Genomic DNA, 18,511 nt, shown 5'->3' on the forward strand with positions numbered 1-18,511 from the left:
AAAATGTTCAGAATGTTTTCTGAGAACAGTAACGTTTTTTATTTTTCTGTGGAAAGAGCTATGTAAGTGCTTGATTTGTTTTTGCATGACATGCTTATTGTGCCTGTGGCTTTTTTGACAGCATTTTGGAGTACATATGATATTTTGATTGCTTATTGATTTACCTTTTTGAGGGAAGTGCTGTGACCAAAAAATTGCAATTCTAGTGTTTTGATTTTTATTTCTTTCAGTTTAAATAATTTTGTATTTTCACAGATCTTACATTTACGAACACCACAATACTAAATATTTCTTAGATTTGCCCCTTTTCACACTATGTTCTTGTACTGCCAGCCACACTGCCCTCTACATAAAGTATGTACCGTATTTTTCGGACTATAAGACGCATCGGACCATAAGACGCACCCCAAATTTTTGGGTGGAAAATAGCAAAAAAAAAAAGATTTTTTTATATAAGATGGGGGTCCATCTTATCGTCTGAATTTAAGGTATCTGACCTGAGGGCCGGCGGTCGTAGAGCGGGGTCACAGGAGGCTTGGTCCTTTCCTCAGGAAGCCGGGGAGGAGGAAATAATGGAGATGGTGGAATGGGCAAGGATGGTGGTGGTAGAAAGGACAATGATGATGGTGGGGGGAAGAAAATGATGGAGGTGGTGGAATGGGCAAGGATGGTGGTGGAAAGGACAATGATGGTGGTGGTGGAAAGGGCAATGGTGGGGGAGGAGGAAATGATGGATGTGGCGGAAAGGGCAATGATGGGGATGGTGGAGGAGGAGGAAATGATGGCGTGGGGGAGAAGGCAATGATGGTGGTAGTGGAAAAGACAATGATGGGAGTGGTGGGGAAGGAGGCAATAATGGGAGTGGTGGAGAAGGCTGTGATGGAGGTGATGGAAAGGGCAATGATGGGGTGGTGACGGAAAAAGCTATGATACTGGTGGTGGAGAAGGCAATGATGGAGGTGGTGGAAAGGGCAATGATGGGGTGGTGGGGGAAAAAGGAATGATGGAGGTGGTGGAAAGAACAATGATGGGGTGGTGGGGAGAATGCAATGATGGTGGTAGTGGAAAGGGCAATAATGGGGGTGGTGAGGAGGAGGAAATGATGGAGGTGGTGGAATTGGCAATTGGGCATATATGAGGAAATAGTCCTGGGGAATGGGGGGCATGTACGAGGAAACAGTATGGGGGAATGAGGGCATGTATGAGGAAACAGTACTGGGGAAAGGGGGCATTTATGAGGAAACAGTATGGGGGAATGGGGGCATATATGAGGAAACAGTATGGGGGATGGGTGCAGACAGTATTGGGAGCGAACGTGGGAATGTATGTGGACACAGTATGAGTAGCGATGTGAAAAATGTATGTGGACAGAGTACGGGGAGTGAGGGTGATGGGATGTGCGCAGAAACAGTATGGGGAGTCAGGTGAGCAGGCAGTATAGAAAGTGAGGGGGTAAATATATGAAGAGATAGTATGGTGAACAGGGGGGATGTGAGAGGAGACAGTAAAAGGAGGGAGGGGAATAGTGTGAGGAGACAGTATGGGGGGAGAAAAGTGAGTGGGCACAGAATAGAAACTGAGTAGTGGGGCGTAGCATGGAGGGACAGTGTAAGGGCACAGCTAGGAGGGGACAGTATACCTACTGGGCACAATAGGGCGGACACAGTATGAGAGGACAGTGTGAAGAGGGAGCCGGTATGAAAAGGAGAGGTCAGTGTAAAGAGCATGTACATAAGAGGGACAGTGTGGGGGTCATATTTTGTGCAGACAACATAGTGAGGGGCAATTTTTTATTCAGGATTATTATAATGACACTTCTATCACAGTATAATTGTTAGGCGCTGTTATTCTCCCGCTGCACAGGGTAGATCCTAAGCCTTGCCTGCATCTGCGGTCTCCCATCCAGCTTTGACCACTGCGGGTGCTGCTGAGCATAGATATCGGTCCCAGCGTTTTGCTTAGGCTTGTGCCATTCGTCTGGTTACTGCTGGCTCTTCAGCCAAGCCTATGGTAACCAGCTGTAGGCGATGAGCGAACGCTCTGGAGACTTAAGTCCAGAAATCACCCTACTGAGCATTCTTATGATGTGGCGATGTCTCATTGGTGGTCGGTCGTCAGCTGCTCTGGTAATGTGGCAGCTCCGGATTGATCCACAAGCAAGGTCCTGTCCGACTGGACTTGAGCTTTACATATAAAAGGCTCTCAGAGGCGCATGCTCGTGCTCTAGTATCAACCATGTACATTTGTGTATGAGTCATTGTAGCAGTGTGGTCTATGTCAGAATGTGCTCAGGGTCGGCGGTAAGCCGTTAGAATTCCGGCACCTTCGGAGAGGAGTTTGCTTGTGTGAATTCAGGGCTGGTGTTTAGCCATTAGAATTCCGGCACCTCCGGAGAGGAATTGGCTGAGCTTTTTGGCTGGCTGTGTGACCACTGTTTGCTATTTACCCCGTGTGCGGTTAACAGGGATCATGTTTAGTGCCATACCTGCTCTGTTACTGTGTGTGAGTTACACAGCTTTACTGCAGAGCATCTTTTCCGTTGCTATGTGCGAGTGACACAACCTTGTGTACCATTCACTGAGTGACGTGTAACTCAGTGTGAGCTAGCTATTGCTCGCTGTGTGTTCTGCCATTGTTCATATTAGCTGCAGTTTAACATCTCTGCATGGTGAACCCCGGGTTGCGATTGTACTATTGCATTATATTTGTTTAGTGCAATCCACCAACCCTAACAATAATGTCCGCCACAACGTACCATTGAGTATGGTGGTCAACACAGCACATCATTTAGTATGATGGCCCCACATCCTTCCATACAGTAAAGTTGCTTACTATACTGTACAGGATGATGTCCTTCACAGTACCTTACACACAGTATGATGCCACACCATCTATTTCCAAGGGTAACAGTAAATGAAAATAAAAAAGAAAGAAGCTTAAACTCACCTAATCTAGATTCCCAATCCACTGCATCCTTCATCTCCTCTTCTATCTTGGCTGACAGTATGCTAGAATGGCCAGTGCAATTATATTAGTGCGTGGAGCTGCAATATAATGTCTTGGACTCAACACCATATACAGCTCTGGCAAAAATTAAGAGACCACTGCAAAGTGTTCAGTTGTCTGATTTTTCTCTTCATAGGTATATTTTTGAGTAAAATGTAAATTGTTCTTTTATTCTATAAACTTCTGACAACATGTCTACGAATTTCCAACCAATAAAGTTTGTATTTTTTTTCTGAAAGGGAGAAATGGTCAAAATTACAAAAAAAAAACAGTGCTTTCAGACCTCAAATAATGCAAAGAAAACAAGTTCATAGTCATTTAGAAACAACAATACTAATGTTTTAACTCAGGGTGAGTTCAGAAATCAATATTTTCTGGAATAACCACGATTTTTAATCACAGCTTTCATGCGTCTTGACATGCTTTCCACCAATCGTTCACACTGCTTCTGGCGCAAAAAATTAAGCAGTTCTTCTTTGTTTGATGACTTGTGACTATCCATCATCCTTATGATTACATTACAGAGGTTTTCAATGGGGTTCAGGTCTGGAGATTGGGCTGCCCATGACAGGGTTTTGATGTGGTGGTCTCTTAATTTTTGCCAGAGCTGTATATCATCTGAATTTTTTTAAATAAATTTGTACACACGACAGTATAAAACTAGTGATAAATCTTACTATTTTCTTCTCAGGAAAAAGGCAATCCAACTACAGAATTTACCTATGACAATCTAATAGTCAATCTGATTCACCTGTTTTTGGCTGCAACAGAGACCACCAGCACCTCGCTGACATATGCTATCATTATCCTACTAAAGTATCCAGACATTACAAGTAAGCAACCAGGCATTTTATTGGCATCATTATAGTTGTTGTGGAATAAAGGGCAAAAAGCTCACTTTTGATCAGCTTAAGGGTTTTTTCAGATGAGCAAATTTTATGTCTGTGTTGTCGATATGCAAAACTGATAACATACAGACATAGGTACACATAGGTACAAACCTCTCTGCTGTCTGCTGCTATCTGCCACCTATGATCCTGCAACCTTCCCTTTAATGGTACAAACCTCTCTGCTGTCTGCTGCTATCTGCCACCTATGATCCTGCAACCTTCCCTTTAATGGTACAAACCTCTCTGCTGTCTGCTGCTATCTGCCACCTATGATCCCGCAACCTTCCCTTTAATGGTCCTGCTGAATGTTTGTTAAATTCATTTGTTGCATTGTATTACTTACTGCTGTCCATCCATGCTGGGGTCACAGGAGATATAATCGTGGTCAAGGTGTTAGAGCATATGTTTGCAGCCAGGCTCATTGCCTTTGATCATGTAACCTCCCCTGGGGTGTTGGCCAATTGCTATTTTATCCCAAATAAGGACCCACAATCCCTCTCACCTGATCCTTTACTCTGCCCTATAAATTTAGTAGCTTCTTAAGGGGGACACGCGTGTGGGGTCAGGCACGCGCATTTCTGCAGCAAAGCATTTCGAAGCGAAGCATTAAGACGCTGCAGTTATTTCAATGGCAGTTAGTCACGGCAGAAGTCAGGACCCCACTCTATGTTCTGTTTCTTCTGGGTATGTCTGCTGAGTAAGCACTTCTTATTACTTGGATCTAGCTCTTCTATTAACCCATCTTACTCTTTCACCATGTTTACATGCCCCTACAGTGTTTGCTCCACTAGTCCTCTATCTCCTTCGCTATCACAAAGCCCAGCACTCTCTAACCTAATAATCATCTCCCCTTCCCTCTTACCTCCCCACCTGACCTCCTGCTGACCTGCTCCTCAACCTCAAATCTGTCCTAAGAGAACATAAAACAAGTCGGCCACTCTCTTCCTCCCACCTGCGCTCTCTCTCTCTGCTTCTCCTCACTGCTGGAGACATATCTCCCATCCCTGGACTCCCACATCTCATACTTCCCATTACTACTCCCTCCTATCGCTCCCTATCCAATATGAACTACTGCAATCTTTCCAACATAAAAGCTGTGCCCCTGACGCCCACCCCCCTGCTCCCTCTCTCTGGAGCACTCTGGAATGCACGCTCAATCTGCAATAAGCTTCATGTGATTCACGACCTTTTTCTCTCCCGCAATCTTGCCTTCCTTGGCCTCACAGAAACATGGCTAACACCCTCTGACACCGCCTCCCCTGTTGCGCTATGTTACGGAGGCCTCCACCTCACCCACACTCCTCGACCCGGCAACAAACATGGTGGAGGAGTGGGTCTTCTCCTTTCCTCAAACTGCACCTTTAACCCAATCCCGCCTCCTCCCTCCCTTATCCTCCCCTCTTTTGAAGTCCATTCTGTCCGCATCTACTCCCCCTCCAACCTCCAAGTGGCCATCATATACCGACCTCCAGGCCTGACCACTGCTTTTATTGACCAATTCTCCACCTGGCTTCTTCACTTTCTCTCTCCTGACATTCCCACCATCATCATGGGTGACTTCAACATTCCCATTGATAACCTTCAGTCAACAGCCTCCAAACTTCTGTCCCTTACCTCATCCTTTGGACTTACTCAATGGTCCTCCGCAGCCACCCACACGGACGGGCATACACTAGACCTGGTATTCACCCGTCTCTGCTCTCTATCTAACTTCACCACCTCCCCTCTCCCTCTATCCGACCACCATCTTCTCACCTTCTCATCCCTGTCCTCCTCACCGGCCATCCGTGTCCAGCAACATGCGCACCCCCGCAGAAACCTTGCACACCTAGATGCCCACACACTCTCTGACTCCATCCTACCACTGGCATCCATATCCTCACTCCACGACACAGACACTGCCACTGCTTTCTACAATGCCACTCTCGCATCAGCTATTGACATGGTTGCCCCTCTCGTCCATGGCAGAGTGCGACGTATCAATAGACAACCTTGGCACAATAACACCACTAAATAGCTCCGGCAAGTGTCCAGGGTTGCGGAGCGGCGTTGGAAGAAAACACACTCGCAAGACGATTTCACTGCATTCAAACAGGCAACACTCACTTTTAAATCTGCTCTCACCTCTGCTAAACAGGCCTACTTCACAACCCTCGTATCTTCCCTATCCTACAACCCCAAACAGTTATTCAAAACCTTTAACTCCCTCCTCCACCCCCCACTGCCCCCTCCATCCTCCCTCATCTCTGCTGAGGACTTTGCCACACACTTTAAAAATAAGATCGACCAAACAAGACAAGTCTTCATTGTTCAACCACCACAACCCCTTTGTATACCAGACCAATGCCCAAACCCCATAACAACCCTATCCAAAATCACTGAGCGGGGGCTTAACTGTCTCCTCTCCAAATCGCACCTCACCACCTGTGCGCTCGACCCCATCCCATCCCACCTCCTCCCCAACCTCACCACCACACTTATCCCATCCCTAACCCACCTGTTCAACCTATCACTAACTTCTGGCACCTTCCCTTCTGCGTTCAAACATGCCACAATCACGCCTATCCTTAAAAAGCCAACCCTCGATCCAACTGCCATGTCCAGCTATCGCCCAATATCGCTGCTCCTATTCGCTTCCAAACTCCTGGAGCAGCATGTCCACGCTGAACTTTCCTCCCATCTCTCATCTAACTTGTTGTTCGACAATCTACAATCTGGTTTCCGCCCCCACCACTCAACTGAGACTGCCCTGACCAAAATCACTAACGACCTACTTACCGCCAAAGCTACTGGACAATACTCTCTACTCCTCCTTCTAGACCTGTCCTCTGCTTTTGACACAGTTGACCACTGCCTCCTACTACAGATCCTCTCCTCCTTTGGCATCAAAGATCTCGCCCTATCCTGGATCGCATCGTACCTTTCCAACCGCACTTTCAGTGTCTCCCACTCCCACACTACCTCCTCATCCCACCCTCTCTCTGTTGGAGTCCCCCAAGGCTCTGTTCTAGGACCCCTACTCTTCTCAATCTATACACTTGGCTTGGGACAACTCATAAAGTCCCATGGATTCCAGTACCACCTCTATGCTGATGACACCCAGATCTACCTCTCTGGCCCAGACGTCACCGCTCTGCTGTCCAGAATCCCAGAGTGCTTATCAGCCATATCCTCCTTCTTCTCCTCTCGCTTCCTCAAACTCAAAGTGAACAAATCCGAACTCATCATCTTTCCTCCATCCCACATATCTTCCTTACCCAACCTATCTATCGCAATCAATGACATCATGTTTTCCCCCGTACCGGAAGTCCGCTGCCTCGAAGTAACCTTCGACTCTGCCCTGTCCTTCAAACCGCACACCCAAGCGCTTTCCACCTCCTGTCGCCTCCAGCTCAAAAATATCTCAAGAATCCGTCCTTTCCTCAACCTTCAATCTACTAAAATGCTTGTGCATGCCCTTATCATCTCCCGCCTTGACTACTGCAACATCCTTTTCTGCGGCCTCCCTGCTAACACCCTTGCACCTCTCCAGTCCATCCTTAACTCTGCTGCGCCAACTAATCCATGTCTCTCCTCACTACTCCTCCGCTTCCCCCCTCTGCAAATCTCTTCACTGGCTCCCATTCCCTCAGCGTATCCAGTTCAAATTACTAATACTGACCTAAAAAGCCATCCATAACCTGTCTCCTCCATATATCTCTGAACTAATCTCCATATATCTTCCCTCACGTAATCTCCGGTCCTCCCAAGACCTCCTTCTCTCCTCCACACTTATTCGCTCCTCATCCAATTGCCTCCAAGACTTTTCCCGAATATCCCCCATCCTCTGGAATTCTCTGCCCCAACACGTCCGGTTATCCACCACATTCGGATCCTTCAGACGGAACCTGAAAACTCATCTCTTCAGGAAAGCCTACAGCCTGCACTGACCCCGCTGCCTCCTCATCACCACCGAAGCTACCGCCTCACCAACACCGGAGCTCCTGCAACCCCCAACCTACTGTCTCCTTCCCCTTAATCCTGCAGAATGTAAGCCCGCAAGGGCAGGGTCCTCGCCCCTCTGTATCAGTCTGTCATTGTAAGTTTGTTTTCTGTAAGTGATATCTGTAACTTGTATGTAACCCCTTCTCATGTACAGCACCATGGAATCAATGGTGCTTTATAAATAAATAATAATAATAATAATACAGACAGTACATGGACCAATGCAGGTGAATGGGGTAGTTTCAATGGTCTGTGTGTAAAACACCATCCATATGGCATCCATTTTTTACAAGTCCATAGAAAACTGAACTTGGCTTTGTACTTTTTTTACTGTTTATGTATAAAAACGGATGTCGTACGTATGTCATAAGGATGACAGTATGGATAAGAATGAATGATTTTTCATACACTTGTCTGATCCCTGCTTAAGACTGGGGCTACCACAGATTGCTGTATGCAATTCCTATATCACAGCATAGTGCAAGTGAATGTGGTCGCATTGCAACTCAAAAGGTACTGCGACTCCGGCAAACAAGTTGCAAAAAGTCCAAATGATTCTGACTTTTTGGAACTTACTTCTCTAGGCTTTGATACTGTGTGGGTCACAAAGTCCTATCCACTTGCCTTATGGTGCGTGTAGTGCATGCACTTTTTTTGTTAAAATAATTTTTTATTAGGGGAAAGTTTTTACAAACATATGGAGGGTATGAAGGGGAGACCAATATAAAATAAGTAAATATGTAGAACAATACACATAGTATTAATATTGACATTTTAAGTAGAATAAAGGAATTACAAGTCTCCAAATAGTCCTAAAGGGGAAGATAAGGAAAGAAGGAGGGATAAAGGGAAAAGGTAAGAATGGGAAAAGGAAAGGAATGGAAGGAAAAGTTAGGAAAAGGATGTAAGGGAGGCAAGAAAGGAGAAATGTAAAAGAATAAGAAGGAAAAGTGAAAATGGAAAAGGTGAAGAAAAAGGAAAAGAAATATGGTGGAAAAGGTAAAGGGTGATTGCCTATATAAGCAAACGATAAAGAAGGGTAAGGAAAAATTAAACCATGGAAAAGAATTAGACAGAGGATAAAGGTAGGGTGTGAAAAACAATATAGACAACTAAGGAAAATATTAACACTGTCAAGATACAAAGTGTAATAAAATTGATCAAAGTTATATATTTACACGTTTTAAAGGGAACCTGTCACCCCCAAAATGGAAGGTGAGCTAAGCCCACCAGCATCAGGGGCTTATCTACAGCATTCTGGAATGCTGTAGATAAGCCCCCGATGTATCCTGAAAGATAAGAAAAAGAGGTTAGATTATACTCACCCAGGGGCGGTCCCGGTCCGGCACCTCCCATCTTCTTACGATCATGTCCTCTTCTTGTCTTCATGCCACAGCTCCGGTGCAGGCGTACTTTGTCTGCCCTGTTGATGGTAGAGCAAAGTACTGCAGTGTGCAGGTGCCGGGAAAGGTCAGAGAGACCCGGTGCCTGCGCAGGGCAGACAAAGTACGCCTGTGCTGGAGCTGCAGTGTGAAGACAAGAAGAGGACATCATCATAAGAAGATGGGAGGCGCCGGACCGCGACACCCATCAGACCGGACCGCAGCGGGGAACGCCCCTGGGTGAGTATAATCTAACCTCTTTTTCTCATCTTTGAGGATACATCGGGGGCTTATCTACAGCATTACAGAATGCTGTAGATAAGCCCCTGATGCCGGTGGGCTTAGCTCACCTTCCATTTTGGGGGTGACAGGTTCCCTTTAACTGGTTGACAATCGAGAAATGTCATACAAATTGGACTCCACAATGGAAGAAAAAGATGCATTCCGTGTAAACCATTTGGAATCATATTTTGGAAGACAATTGTCTTTAAGTGCTAAGGCTACTTCAAACATGTTATGTGTTGTGATTTTATCAGTTATATCTTTACACTTCGCTCTGATGAGTAATTTGGAAATTGCAGAAACATGCAAAGAGATTTGTTTGTCTTATCTAGTAAAGGGAGTCTGCTTCTAGGGATAAGAGAGAAAGTTGTGGGGACATACAGTATATATTTTTTGTTTCCCTAATTCATTTAGCAAATCATATATCTTTTTCAATAAAGGTTTTATCTTTGAACAAGTCCAAAATATATGCTTAATATTACTTCTACAATGTCCCCAACAAAGATCGGAATAATCTGGATACAATTCTTTAAGTCCTACTGGCGTCAAGTTCCATCTTGGAAATATTTTATAATAATTTTCATGTATGTTGGCATTAGTATTTAATATACTATACAATTGTCTAAGGGTCACTTCCGTCTTTCTGTCTGTCTGTCACGGAAATCCCAAGTCGCTGATTGACCAATCAGCGACGGCCACAGTCCGGCCGCGAAATAGCAGCTCCCTACTCCCCTGCCGTCAGTGCCCGCTCCATACTTCCCCCCCAGTCAGCGCCCGCCGCCCACATAGCGTTTTAGCAGTCCGTTAAACCGACTGCGTTACACCGCGGCATAACGCGGTGTAACGCAGTCTGTTAATGCTGCTATTAAGCCTGTGTGACAAACTGTAAAAAAAAAAAAAAAAAAGATCTAATGTTAAAAATAATAAAAAATCGTGATATACTCACCTTCCGGGGCCTTTCATGCTCATCGCGACGCTTAGGGCCATGCATTGCGGTCTCGCGAGATGATGGCGTAGCGCTCTTGCGAGACCGCTACGTCATCATCTCGCGAGACCGCAATGCATTCTTTTCTTGGGACCGGATCGTCGCGAGGAGCATCACTGAACGCCTCGCCTGGATCCGGGGGCCGCCGGAGGGTGAGTATATAACTATTTTTTATTTTAATTTTTTTAACGTTATATACTACGTGGGCAGTGTTATATACTACGTGGGCTGTGCTATATATTACGTGGGCAATGTTATATACTGCGTGGGCTGTTATATACTACGTGGGCAGTGTTATATACTGTGTGGGCTGTGTTATATACTACGTGGGCAGTGTTTTATACTATGTGGGCAGTGTTATATACTACATGGGCTGTGCTATATATTACGTGGGCAGTGTTATATACTACGTGCCTGTGTTATATACTATGTGGGCTGTGTTCTGCGTGGGCAGTGTTATATACTGCGTGGGCTGTGTTATATACTACGTGGGCTGTGCTATAAACTGCGTGGGCAGTGTTATATACTGCATGGGCAGTGTTATATACTGCGTGGGCTGTGTTATATACTATGTGGGCTGTGCTATAAACTGCGTGGGAAGTGTTATATACTGCATGGGCAGTGTTATATACTGCGTGGGCTGTGTTATATACTACGTGGGCAGTGTTATATACTATGTAGGCAGTGTTATATACTATGTGGACAGTGTTATATAGTACGTGGGCTGTGTTATATACTACGTGCCTGTGTTATATACTACGTGGGCTGTGTTATATACTACGTGGGCTGTGCTATATATTACATGGGCTGTGTTATGTACTACGTGGCTGTGCTATATACTACGTGGGCAGTGTTATATACTAAGTGGCTGCTATATACTATGTGGCTGCTATATACTATGTGGCTATGCTATATACTACATGGCTGTGCTATATACTACGTGGCTGTCTGTGTTACGTGGGCTGTGTTATATACTGCGTGGGCTGTGCTATATACTGCTTGGGCTGTGTTATATACTACGTGGCTGTGCTATATACTTTGTGGCTCCTATACACTACATGGCTGTGTTATATACTACGTGGCTGCTATATATTACGTGGGCTGTGTTATATACTACGTGCCTGTGTTATATACTACGTGGCTGCTATATACTACGTAGCTGCTATATACTACATGGCTGTGCTATATACTACGTGGCTGTGCTATATACTACGTGGCTGTGCTATATACTACGTGGCTGTCTGTGTTATGTGAGCTGTGCTATATACTATGTGGCTGCTATATACATACATACATACATATTCTAGAATACCCGATGCGTTAGAATCGGGCCACCATCTAGTATTTAATATGTATGTTAATTTAAAGGCTTGTTGCCATTTTTTCTGAGAATTTTTTGTTTAGATCTATTTCCCACTTTACTATTGGTTAATAACCTTGACGTCGGAATTGAAAAAGCAATAAACGTTCTTCATATCTCATATTAAGTCGGATAAAGGATTATTCAATAATATGGAAATAGCTATTGGAAGGACAAGATGAATTGTTAACTTATTCCTTATGAATTTTCTGAGGTCTATTAATTTGAGGAGTTCCTCCCCTGGTAAGCCATGTGTGTATTTTAATGCTTGAAAATTTATTATAGTAATTTTTGTTTTCACCTGTGAATAAAGAAGAACAATCACTAATTCACAATTCAATCCATCTCCCTAATCGAAATTTAGAGAAAATTGTATGGAAGATAGTTATGGAGATATTTTCCAATGAAACAGTGGACATGTTGCTCATAGAGAGCTTATGTAATTTTTTTCCATTTAGATCCTCTTCCAAGACCACCCAATTTTGTTTATTATTTTTCAGAAGCCAGTTTTTATTCAGTAAAATAATATTTGATTCATAATATGTTTGAATGTTGGGTTGAGCTATGCCCACTCTATCTCTACTTTTAAAAAGAAGATTTTTTTACAATTCTTGGAGGTTTGTTTTGCCATATGTATCTAGATAGTGCATGCACTTTTGACATACATACGGTAGTTGATATTGAGCCTGAATCTAAGTAAATAAATCTTAGAAATATAAGTATAGGGCAAGGCCAGACTAGATATCTGGTCTCTCTGGTGATTCACATCCTTTATGACTAATCATAGACTAGAGGTGGTCAGGAGCAGCTAAAGAAGGCCAAGATTGAGCACCTTCTCTCTTACTCTGTAGCTGCAGCAGAACTCTTCACCAGTGGGTCAGGGAGCTGACAGTGAGGAGGACTAATCTAAAAGTGCAGGTGTCCTCCTTGTTTCAGTGGTGGTGAGTGAGGTAGGTGAAACATAAATGCACACAAGTTGGTTTTACAGTGAAGGGTACTTTGAGGAGGGAACAGTTTTGGAAGATGCTGAATTAGTACCTTGTCGACAGTTCCAGCATCCTCCATGATTCCTCTGTGCCTTACAACTATTGGGTATCCACGCTAGACACGTGGCATGAAACTGTCTCTCTACACCTTGGAGGTCCGGGCCTACCCTGCCGATAGAGTTTTGTCAAAGAGGGTTTTTAGTGCCACTGGGGGCATTATAACCAATAGACGCATCCGCCTGTCAACTGAAAATGCTGAAAGACTGAATCATCAAAATGAACAAGGGCTAGATTGGGCCAGACTTCTCTACACAACCAGATGACTGCAGTGGAACATTAACTCAAATTCATCAAATTCAGTGTTGTTTTTTTTCTTGGTCTATTCCCATGCACCCATTCTCACCCAAACATGGGTATACGCTTCAGGATTTTGTTTTTTTTGTGTCATTCTCCTCCTCCTCCACCACCATATCAACAGGGTGATTATGGTACTCTCGCTATAAATTTTTTAAGAGTGTTTATGATGCCCGCATTAACTATTTTTAGAGGCCTACCTCGTATATTCTTTGATATACATATGTATACCCCCAGGGATAAATGTTTTTCACCCCGTGCACTTAGTGCATAGGATACCCACTCATTAATCATGGGAAAAAAAATGTTTTCTGAGACCCTCCACTATGTCTCTTTAAAAAGGTTTTGGAATGCCTCCTTCTAATTTTTGGCATCCCTTGCACTTATTGAATACATTTACCAGTGTAAGAGACTCACTCCTTAGTAATTTGAAAAAAATGCTTTTCTGAGTCTCCATCTTCTAGTTGAAGGAACATTTTTGGAAACGAAAAGAGCCGGTGGGTAATATTAGTAATATATGATCCATTGCCTTGTTGTGTGCTGTCAGGTGGTCGTCACATAGGGAGTTTTCATACTTCATTCAGGATTTCACAGATGGGACAGGAAAGTTTGTACAGTAAGTGCAGAAGTTCCTGGTCTCCTCCATATCAGGCTGACTAGATGCGAAACTCTCCACTATATTCCCCTCAGGGTTCATGAAATAACAGTCCTTGATGCTGCTATATTAAACTAATCACTTTTTTCAGAGCTAATTCAATTAGATTCTATTCTGTTATAATAATACCACTCTTAATTACACTTAGTCTATGGTGAGGTGTGGTAGTAGGGATAACGTATTACAGCCTTCTAGTCAGGGATTATTGCCTTATAAATTATAATCTTTGCTGTTGCTTTTTTCCATGCACTCATTGACAGATTCATGTTTTTTATGGTGATGCTTACGTTCCTCTAGAGTTTGTTGCTGCCACGTACAACAAAAAATCTTTTCAGGGCCGATTCAATCCCTTCTATATTCTACAATAATACTGCTCTTATCTGGAATTCGTGCAGTGTGAGGTATGGCAGTAGGTATAACGTATGACAGGCGTCTAGTCAGGGATTATTGCTCTATAATTTCTAAGCCTTGCTGCTGCTTTTTCCATGCACTCATTGACTAATGTTTTTTACGGTGATCTGTACTCTGAGTTTGTTGCTGCCTAGTACAAGATAAAATCTTTTATGAGTGGTTCACATCCCTTCTATATTCTACAATAATACTGCTCTTATCTGCAATTCGTGAAGGTGAGGTGTGGCAATAGGTTTAGCATATTTCCAGCATCTAGTCAGGGATTATTGCTTTATAAATTTTAATAGTTGCTAATTTTTTCATTGCACTCATTGGCCAATTTGTTTTTTCTTCTCCCAGTTCCACTTTACCCTCCATTTTCTCTCTGGGGAGAAGAACACTGGTGCCGACGCTCTCTCCCGCTCCTTAGTGCCATGAGAGGAGGAGGAGCCTTGGCTTATTGTCCCTTCAGAGAGCCTGAGAACTGTGGCTCCACTTTCGCTAGAGTCTGTGCCCCCAGGCAAGACTTTCGCACCATCTAATTTGTGACCGGAGGTTCTCTCTTGGGCTTACTCGTCCAGGGTGTGTGGACATTTTGGGACCAAGAGGACATCTGAGCTTCTGGCGAGGACGTACTGGTGGCCGTATATGGCCCGTGACGTTGGGGACTATATTCGGGTGTGTCTCCTGTGCCAAGAATCAGTCTCCTTGGCAACGGCCTGCTGGGCCACTTTACCCCCTGCCGGTGGCAATCATGCCCTGGGAGATGGTCGGGATGGACTTCGTGGTGGGCTTACCCAAGTCTTGTAGCTGCACCGCTATCTGGGTAGTCACCGACCATTTTTCTAAAATGGTGCACTAGGTGCCGCTTCCACGGTTACGTTCTACATGGGCCTTGCCGGCGTTGTTCATTAAACATGTTTTCCGTCTACATGGCATGCCTGACAAAATTGTCCCAAGTTTGCGTCTCGGTTCTGGGGAGAGCTCTGTTGTTTACTCAGCATTGAGCTGAATCTCTCTTCTGCGTACCATCCCGAGACGAATGCGTTGGTAGAGAGGGCCAACCAGACTCTGGTCACATACCTGCGACATTTTGTCTCCGCCAGGCAGGATGACTGGGCATCTTTGCTCTCATGGGCGGAATTTGCTTTGAACAACGCCGTAGCTGACTCCACTGAGCAGACCCCATTCCTCCTTAATTTTGGCCAGCATCCGCTTGTCCCTGTGCCCATGCCCGTGTCATCCACCGATTCTAGGGTGACAGACTAGGCGGTGGAGGCACGTGACATTTGGGACCACAAACAGGATGCCATCTGGGCCTCCAAGGAGAGAATGAGGGTTTCTGCCGATGCACACCGGCGCCCCGCTCCGACCTTTGCTCCTGGTGACTTAGTGTGGCTCTCCGCCCGTAACAACAGGCTGCGAGTTGAGTCCACTAAGTTTGCGCCTTACTACATAGTCCCTTTCAAGGTTCTGGAACAGGTTAACCCTGCGGTTTACCATTTGGCTCTTCCTCCATGCCTAGGTATCACCAAAACTTTTCATGTACCCTCTTAAAACCCATCTATATGTTCCGATTTTCCCAGTCATCTGCCGGGACATTGGGTTAATGAGTACGAGGTGAACTATATCTTGGGGTGCAAGGTGGTACATGGCAAAAAAATACTATCTGGTGGACTGTAAGGGTCACGGCCCAGAGGACAGAAGCTGGGAACCTGTGGAGCACATTCAGGCTCCGCTGCTCATTGCAGCCTTTGAACGTAGCGAGGCCCAAGGAGGAGCAGTAATGTTAGATGTTGAGATCCTGCCGCTGCACAGTGAGAATCTCAAACCATGTCCGCTGTGGTCTCCCATTCTCCTCCAGCCACAGTGGAACCTGCTCAGCGGAGACATCGGTCCCAGCGTCTGGCTCAAGCTGATACTGTGTGAATGGTTACTGCTGTCTTTCCAGGCTCTGCCTTTGTAGCCAGCATTGATCAGCAGCGAGCAGGCCTTTCTGGGACTAAGTCCGGCTTTTTCCATACTGAGCATGCCCACGGGACGTCCTCCCATTGGAGGTCGGGGGTCACATGCTCAGGTCCTGTTGCAGCTCCTATTGGACCATCATGAAGGTCCCGGAACACTACTGCTATAAAAGGTTTGCATGGCCGCTCGGCCATGCGTTAGTGTAAACTTGCTAATGTGTGTGTAGATGTATGCCTGTCGATGGATGAAAGCTCCAAATCATTCCGATCCCTAGTGTTGTTGCCTGCTCGCGAATGGTGGAAGCTACCTAGCGCCAGACAGTGCTACTCTGCACATCCAGCACACAATTCAGCATCTCTCAGCAGCGAGAGAACACAGTAGCTACAGTCAAATATTGTAGAGGTTCAAAGATATTTTGGGTTTGTTTTGCTGTCTCTGGCCCTGAATGCCTTGACTGTGTGCAAGGCATCATGAAATGAGATGATTATCAAGGGATTTTGGGTTGCAATGTAGTGCCCGGGGTCAAAAAGCTGGGTTTGCATCCTATGTCATGGGTCTTCCAGCAGGACAATAACCCCACACATACTTCAAGAAGCACCTGAGTATAGATCACTGAAAACAGGGACCATCTCGCCTGGCGAGAGTTTAGCTGCTTGGCTGTTTGCAAATACACCACATTTTTGGAAGGGAAAGCGAGCCCCCTCCTGGAGGTGTCTCCACTCCGAAAAGGCCAACTTCATGGCTAGCGACTCCCTATCCCGGATGGAATAATTCCTCTCCGCCGGTGTGAAGGTCTTGGAGAAGAAGAAGCAAGGATGCTTCCGACCTTGAGCATCCTTCTGGAAGAGGACTGCTCCAGCACCGACGGAAGAGGCATCCACCTCCATGATAAATGGTTTATCAACATCAGGGCGATGTAAAATAGGAGCGCCAGCGAAGTGTGACTTGATAGAGAGGAAGGCCTTGGAGACCTCCTCCGACCACAATTTGGGATTAGCTCCCTTCTTGGTGAGGGCAACCAGGGGAGCTACCAAAGTTGAGAAGTGGGGAATGAACTGGCGATAATAGTTGATGAACCCCATAAAGCGCTGCACCGCTTTGAGAGAATGGGGTTCCTGCCAGTCCATCACAGCCGGTAGCTTGGCGGGTTCCGTAGCCAATCCTTGGGCCCATATGATATAGCCCAGGAAAGGCAAAGACTCCTGCTCAAACACACACTTCTCCAACTTTGCATAGAGGGAGTTTGCCCTTAGAAGGTCAAAGACTTTGCAAACATCTCTCCGGTGGGAGTCTATATCTGGAGAGTAGATGAGAATATCATCCAGATAGGCTACAACCGAGGTGGAGAGCATATCCCATAAGATATCGTTCACAAAGTCTTGGAAAATGGCTGGGGCATTACAGAGCCCGGAGGGCATCACCAGGTATTCATAGTGCCCATCCCTGGTGTTAAAAGCTGTCTTCCATTCGTCCCCCTCACGGATACCAATCAGGTTGTAAGCACCCCACAGATCTAGTTTAGTAAATACCCTTGCTCCCCGAAGCCTATCAAAGAGCTCAGATATCAGGGGCAGTGGGTACTTATTCTTAACGGTGATGGCGTTAAGACCCCTGTAGTCTATGCATGGACTTAGCTCTCCGCTCTGCATGAAGAAGAACCCAGCCCCTGCGGTTGACACTTCTAATGAATCCTCTTGCCAGATTCTCCTGGATGTACTGAGACATTGCCTCCATCTCCGGGAGAGATAACGGATAGACTCAACCCCGGGGAGGCTCAGCACCAGGCAAGAGGTCAATAGGACAGTCAAAGGGACGGTGAGGTGGAAAGGTCTCCGCTGCCCTCTTGGAGAACATGTCCGCATAGGGCCAATAGTGCTTGGGGAGAGAGGAAAGATCTGCAGGTACCTCAGTAGTAGCAACCTGAGCCCCCTCTGACATCTACCCTCACAGGATTCACTCCATCCCAAAATTCTGCCTGTGGACCACTCTATAAGAGGTGACTGGTACCGTAGCCAAGGTATCCCTAACAGGACCTCATCAATTCCCTCAGGAATGACGAGTAAAGAGATAATCTCCTGATGGGATGGCGACATAGAAAGAGTAAATGGGATGTGTTGTGAAATTGGATTTTGGGCTCCCCTGGTGGCCACTGGTGGAATTGAACTTGTGTGCATCATCCCCTCTGTTCACCTGTTCCCATCAGGATGTGGGAGTCGCTATTTAACCTTGCTCCTCTGTCACTTCCATGCCGGTCAACATTGTAATCAGAAGC

General features: G+C 45.5%; 1 protein-coding gene across 4 annotated transcripts in view; it reads left to right on the forward strand.

Annotated features, from left to right (window-relative positions):
* LOC143782161 (cytochrome P450 2C20-like) overlaps positions 1-18,511 on the forward strand; it is a 151,961-nt gene that overhangs the window by 110,992 nt on the left and 22,458 nt on the right. For all 4 annotated transcript variants that reach the window (XM_077269301.1, XM_077269304.1, XM_077269303.1 and 1 more), the window contains exon 6: positions 3,698-3,839. In XM_077269301.1, coding sequence (XP_077125416.1) covers positions 3,698-3,839 — 142 coding nt within the window. The remainder of the gene's footprint in view (positions 1-3,697; positions 3,840-18,511) is intronic.

The sequence above is a fragment of the Ranitomeya variabilis genome, chromosome 6, assembly GCF_051348905.1.
Source record: "Ranitomeya variabilis isolate aRanVar5 chromosome 6, aRanVar5.hap1, whole genome shotgun sequence".
NCBI lineage: Eukaryota > Metazoa > Chordata > Amphibia > Anura > Dendrobatidae > Ranitomeya > Ranitomeya variabilis.